The 6,019-nt window shown below is 47.9% G+C and overlaps 2 protein-coding genes across 2 annotated transcripts; both read left to right on the top strand.

Moving 5' to 3' along the window:
- The first annotated feature begins 478 nt into the window (after positions 1 to 478).
- Positions 479 to 2,899, top strand: glfB (UDP-galactofuranose transporter). Its single transcript, XM_032065899.1, has 6 exons — positions 479 to 975; positions 1,037 to 1,104; positions 1,171 to 1,176; positions 1,232 to 1,449; positions 1,503 to 1,910; positions 1,965 to 2,899. Exons 1-6 carry the CDS (start codon positions 842 to 844, stop codon positions 2,331 to 2,333), a joined length of 1,203 nt encoding a protein of 400 aa, XP_031930809.1. The 5' UTR covers positions 479 to 841; the 3' UTR covers positions 2,334 to 2,899.
- Positions 2,900 to 3,705: 806 nt separating this feature from the next.
- Positions 3,706 to 5,228, top strand: BDV27DRAFT_67059 (uncharacterized protein). Its single transcript, XM_032077262.1, has one exon. It carries the CDS (start codon positions 3,956 to 3,958, stop codon positions 5,087 to 5,089), a length of 1,134 nt encoding a protein of 377 aa, XP_031930808.1. The 5' UTR covers positions 3,706 to 3,955; the 3' UTR covers positions 5,090 to 5,228.
- The last annotated feature ends 791 nt before the right edge of the window (positions 5,229 to 6,019 follow it).

The raw sequence follows: 6,019 nt of genomic DNA, 5'->3' as shown, positions 1-6,019 counted from the left end.
TGGTTAGTCATTACTATTAATATCTATACTACTATGAAATAGCTGGTTATTGTGAACCACTTCACATGTTATATGTGGTATGCGAGAGAAATAAGATATGTATGTTAGTATTATTACGATGCAGTGTAGTAGTACTTTATGTATGGCTGGAAAGAGAACAGAAGGCGTGTGCTGCATGCGGTTGCTGCATGCCTCAGTTTAAGGGACACTACTATGTCCGGTAAGCGTTGACCTTGGACCGGGTCTTAAGACGGGAGTCTAAGTGCAAGCTTGCGCTTCCCTCTCAGCGAACGACATATCTCATCCCGGGCCACGATCTCTCTTTTCCTTCTCGTCGATGCGGATCCCCGACCCTCTCTTCCCTGTTCTTTGCCTCGTCCTGCCCCCCCTTAAAATAAAATAAAATAAAATAATCCCGCCAAATAAATCAACCCGTGCCGCGTTTTCGCAACGCTTACCGACAAAAAAGTAAATCACAGCCTATCCGCAGGGTAAGGAAAAAAGAAAAACGTATACTTACTACGTATTTCGCTCCCAACCTTTTCACTTTCTCCTCCCTCCTCCCTTCTCTCATGCTTCCCATCTCTCTTTCGTGAGCGCCAAGTTTGTCTCTTTGCATCTCTTTTCTTATTCTTCAGTTCAGACCAACTCTTGTCCCACTCGTTCATTCATTCACGCTATTCTTCACTTCTTCTTGGACTAAACTTATTCCTTTCTTTCCAGTTCTTCTGTCGTTTCATCTTCACCCGTGGCCTCCGCGCAATTTAGCCAAAGCAGCCTTCTACGGCCGCGACCCTTCGAGTTCCAACGTTTTCTATCAGACCAAAGTCGTATCCTAAAAATGAGCTCCGAAGGAGAAAAGGCCAGAACCTCCGGCGAGGTCTCCCGCCCGGAACCTAGTCTGCCTACTGTTAACCCGGCCGCTGAGAGGGCAGAGCCTCCCAAGCCTGCCTTCCACCCCGCGGTTTATGTGACGTGAGTGCTGGGCTTAGGAAACTCAGTCTTGCACAAGATGAATTTACTAATCTTCTCGCAGCGTTTGGATTACTCTGAGTTCCAGCGTCATTCTGTTCAACAAGCACATCCTCGATTATGCTCAGTTCCGTAAGTACACTCCTGAGATTTGTGGCTACAGAGGATGGGAATAGTTCTAACACCTATGTTATATAGGCTTTCGTAGGTTTCCTGCACTCAACCCGTATACAGAGACAGTATCCTAATATCGTGGCAGCTATTATCCTTACCACATGGCATTTGGCATTCGCGACCTTCATGACCCAAGTTCTCGCCCGCACCACCACCTTACTCGATGGCAGGAAAACTGTTAAGATGACTGGCCGGGTTTATCTCCGCGCTATCGTCCCTATTGGTCTTTTCTTCAGCTTGAGTTTGATTTGCGGTAATGTGACCTACTTGTACCTGAGTGTTGCATTCATTCAGATGCTCAAGGTGCGTTCGTCTCGATCACAAAACCGTTGTTCCTCGCTCACAACGATATCTAGGCTACGACTCCGGTCGCTGTGCTCTTCGCTACCTGGGGAATGGGAATGGCTCCTGTGAACTACAAGGTGCTCATGAACGTTTCCCTGATTGTCATTGGTGTCATTATCGCATCTTTCGGTGAGATCAAGTTCGTCCTCACGGGATTTCTGTTCCAGATCGGTGGTATTATCTTCGAGGCCACTCGTCTGGTCATGGTGCAGCGCCTGCTTAGCTCCGCCGAGTACAAGATGGACCCTCTCGTCTCCCTGTACTACTTCGCTCCGGTTTGCGCTGTGATGAACGGTGTCACTGCTCTGTTCATGGAGGTCCCTTATGTCACTATGGACCACGTTTACCGCGTGGGTGTCTGGACTCTGTTGCTGAACGCTGTTGTTGCTTTCCTGCTGAACGTTTCGGTTGTCTTCCTGGTAAGAATCAGCCTTTTCGATGGTGTTTACGCCCAAACTAACTGTTGGCTACAGATCGGAAAGACCTCATCCCTCGTTATGACCCTCTGCGGTGTTCTGAAGGATATCCTCCTGGTTATTGCGTCGATGATGATCTGGCAGACTCCTGTTACCCTTACCCAGTTCTTCGGTTATTCCATTGCCCTCGTTGGTCTCGTCTACTACAAGCTCGGTGGTGATAAGATCAAGGAATACACCAGCCAGGCTAACCGTGCCTGGGCCGAATACGGTGCCAACCACCCCGCCAAGCGCAAGTCCATCATCATCGGTGCTATTGTCCTCATCTTCTTCCTGTTGGCTGGATCCATGGCACCCAGCTATGCTGGCGGCTCTGTTGACAGAGTCAAGGGCTTGCTCGGTGGCGCCACTGCTGGAAACGCGTAAAGGCGCCGTCAGGCTTTGTGAGGTGTTCTATCTAAGATAGATACGGAGTGGATGCATCCTGAACACGGAGCGGTTTCAGGTGCCATGTGAAACTGAACGACACAAACCTACCAACCTTCATTTCTTTACTTATTTATACCACTATTTACACAGTGGGCCTCATGATAAACCTTATGGCCCGCAGCTTAAAAGATAATGCCTGTCAGCTGCAGTAGTCCCACGGGATGGACACCCGGAGTGCCAGGAGGTACGGCCACATGCAGGGAATGCAGCCTGTGCCTGATGAACACTGGATGTCATCTCGAGGGGTCGTGATATGACTTGTGGATCTCGTTCGGGAGTTCCCCCCTACCTTTTGTTGTTTACGGTGTCAATCCTTCTTAGGATTCCATTGTATTGTTTGAGATTTGATGAACATTTGTGTCACGTTAAACTAGCACGAGGTTCTGGTGTCGGGATATTGCTTTTATCTAGCTCTTGATATTGTTCCGCATTCCTTCTTGTGACTATAGATTTATTCTCTTCTATTTCTTCTACCAAAATAGACTTGATCGAAATATTCCAAATGCGTTGCAGTTCTGCTTGTTAATTAAATTAGTAAGTAGTAAGTCGGACGGAATATGCTACGTATCTCCGGACTCGCTTGAGTGCCGAGGGGGGGCTGCTTGAGCGTCGGACCAAGCGCCTTGCTTCCTCAGGCCACAAATGCAAGGCTTCCAGGCTTTCCCAAAATCGTCATTGAACTTGCCCAGACTAAGTGGAGCAGCCGTTCCTGCCAATTGGCATGAAACTTCCTCAAACTCCAGGCCCACTTGTGAGGAAGTGACGAATGAAAGCAATCAAAGATGGTGACAGGGTTCCTGGAACGACCGGACGCGCGGACGGGGCTTGAAAAACTAGCCAATCGGGGGAGAGTTGAAGGTCAGGGTTCCACAGAATGGTTGCCCAGAGCGATGACCCAATCGTCCAATAATGGCAGCATCCTTGCTGGTCGATCTGGAGTCGGTGGAGAAGGCTAGCTGTACAGTAAGGTATGGTATACAGCAACCGCACATTGCAGGAAAAATGGCCGACAGGGTGTGTATGGAACGGTAACGAGGCGAACAAATCCTTCTCCGCATCGCATCCAAAAAAGAAGCTCCGAAACGTCCAAGCAAATCATCTGCTTCCCGTCAGCCTCTTTTTCACGCGTTTTTCCTTTCTCTCTCCCCTTCCCATCCCGTGGTTCGCTGTTGGCTCCTCATCCTCTCTCTCTCTCGTGTTTTTCCCTTCCCTGCATCTTCTCTCCACCCTTCCCTTCCGTTCCTTTCTTTCTCTTCTCTTCTTCCTTTCCTTCCTCCTCTCATCATTTTGTCTCTCTTCTCTTTCATCGTCACCATCCCCATCTATCCTTCCTCCTTGCTCTACCATCACATCTCATATCATCTCGTTAGATACCGACCCTCCTCCCCTTGTTCGCAACGTCAGCATTCGTTGCGCCAACCTCATAGATCCTCTTCTCACGACTTGGATCTCGTGATCCATAGGTTGCTCTATCTTGTTGGTTCTAGCTCACTTGACAAAACAGATCGGATTCTCTTTCTTGTAGTTGCCTCCGATTTTATCAGCTCTTTCAGAACACCATGTGTCCGATGATGCTCAACAGCCTCTCCGACGGCCCTGCCATGGTCCTGTCCCCTCCCCAGGAACACGCCTTCCTTCAGTTCCCTCGCCACTCTAAGCTTGATACCGTCTCCCAAAACTCAAACTCTTTTTTCTCGAGTGGTCCAAGCACCTCGTTTGGTGCAAAGCTAGCTGTGTCTGGGCCTGTCAACGGAAAGCCGTCGCGCAAAAGATCGCGTGATGAAGCGGCTTTCGAAGAAGCTATGAATGCCCCCAATGTACCCTCCATCCCCACGCCGGCTCCTGCAAAGAAAGAGGAGCCTATCTATGGAGAAGGTATGATTCTTCTGAATCCCCGTACCGGGTTGGCTCTCTCCGCCGAGACTCAGACAGGCACTTGGTACGAAGAAACGCTGGAGAGCACTACTGCTGCTGCACCGTCTGTCTCGTCGCAATCTCAGGCGTTTCAATCCGGCCAGTCAAATATCTCAGGCCGGAAGTCCCAGCGTCTTGATCCCTCTGCTCCCAGACTCGATGATATCGCACTCTCCTCAGTGCAGCGATTACAGGACAGCGGCAAAGATGACAACCGCCGCCTCCTCGACGCGACAAATCGCTCGCCTGATGAGCCGCTAGTTGACGACGCGACTCGTCTTCTCGGTATCAGCTGGCAACGTATCACGTTCGACGGCGATGGCGACATGGCAGCCGCAGTGCGCGGCTGGAAGAAATACATCGACAAACAATATTCCGTATATCTCCTAGACTCTCAAATACTTATGAAGAATCGAGCTTTGAACGCTTACCTTGTGACTGCACGACCTGTCACGCCCTTTGGACCAGCAAACTCCAACGCCTTTTATTTGTTTAACGACGATCTCACCCAGGCTCAGCTGGTTGCATCCGCTTGGGAAACCTGCATTCAAAACCTCCGATCGAACCCCATTGTCTTCGAGGGGACTCAGATTCTGAATGCCTCGCACCGATCAGTCAATAATGCACCCCTTCAAACGCAAAATATCCTCGGGGCGAACCCTGCGGACGCCGGCCTTCCTCTCTTACAAACCCTCTCGGCGCAGCCCGTCAGTGATGGCGCGGGCGTTGGGCTGAACGGCAGCGTAGGAATGGGGACGGGCATGGACATCGACGCGTAAAATCTCGACACGGGCTTCGACAGCGCGCGCGCGCAAAAAAAAAAGTTTCGACGAGTTTTGCTCACACATTTCGCTTCGTATCTAACAATGTTTTCGGCACAGATCTTTTCTCATTGTCTTTTGGGTTCTTCGGCAAAACGTAATCATCCGGTATCGGGATTTTGGTGATATCATTTTCTGTTCTTCCAAATTTTTAGGGCGCAAAAGGTGGTATTCACTTGCGGTGTTCGCTCATGGTTTGTCATTTCGATTTTCTTTCTTCATATTGACATTGTGTTCATAATTTCGATCCATTATTGTGAAAGATATCATAAGAGATCAAAAAAAGAAAGAAATAAATATATTCAAGAAAGAATGAACATGAAAGAAAAGCAGATCCTTTTAGCAGAATTAAAACCCCCACTAAGTATTCCGTAGTGTTGTCAGGCATGATTGACAACTCATTCGGGCATCCACCCTAAGTCAAACTTAAGTTGCTCTACGCACTCCACTAGTACAAGCATTATACTACACGATACTAGTATCTTACCTGTGGAGCTGTGAAAGGCAAAAAGAAATCCAAAAAAAAATAGTAACAATCCAAGAGTAAAATAAAAGAGAAGAGGAAAACGTAAAAGCAAAGAGAAGAACCAAAAAGAAACAATCTAACCTAGATGAATAAATCCAACCGGCAACACAAAAAGATGAATAAAACTGCAACTGACCAGAAAATATTAGAAATACGAATAAGGCTAATGAGTCGCTTTTATTCATAGGATACATATATTCATTGCGATATCTAAAACTTCAAGATTTCATATCCACTGTTAAAGAGCTTGGAATTGAATATTAGCTTCATATTGAAGGGTTGAGGTATAATGAGTACATGAATATATATTTCTACAAGCAGCGCTTTTACGACAAAATGATATTTTGTTCACTATCTCTCCA

The sequence above is a fragment of the Aspergillus caelatus genome, assembly GCF_009193585.1.
Source record: "Aspergillus caelatus strain CBS 763.97 unplaced genomic scaffold BDV27scaffold_32, whole genome shotgun sequence".
Classification (NCBI taxonomy): domain Eukaryota; kingdom Fungi; phylum Ascomycota; class Eurotiomycetes; order Eurotiales; family Aspergillaceae; genus Aspergillus; species Aspergillus caelatus.
The sequence above is the reverse complement of the archived record's forward strand: the minus strand, read 5'-3'. Positions and strand labels throughout refer to the sequence as shown.

What these genes read in the sequence shown, in the direction of transcription:
- glfB (XM_032065899.1), top strand. Translation starts at nt 842, where the DNA reads ATGAGCTCCGAAGGAGAAAAGGCCAGAACCTCCGGCGAGGTCTCCCGC. An exon ending in CACCCCGCGGTTTATGTGAC is followed by an intron (nt 976 to 1,036) that starts GTGAGTGCTGGG and finishes ATCTTCTCGCAG; the next exon opens with CGTTTGGATTACTCTGAGTT. An exon ending in CATTCATTCAGATGCTCAAG is followed by an intron (nt 1,450 to 1,502) that starts GTGCGTTCGTCT and finishes AACGATATCTAG; the next exon opens with GCTACGACTCCGGTCGCTGT.
- BDV27DRAFT_67059 (XM_032077262.1), top strand. Translation starts at nt 3,956, where the DNA reads ATGTGTCCGATGATGCTCAACAGCCTCTCCGACGGCCCTGCCATGGTC.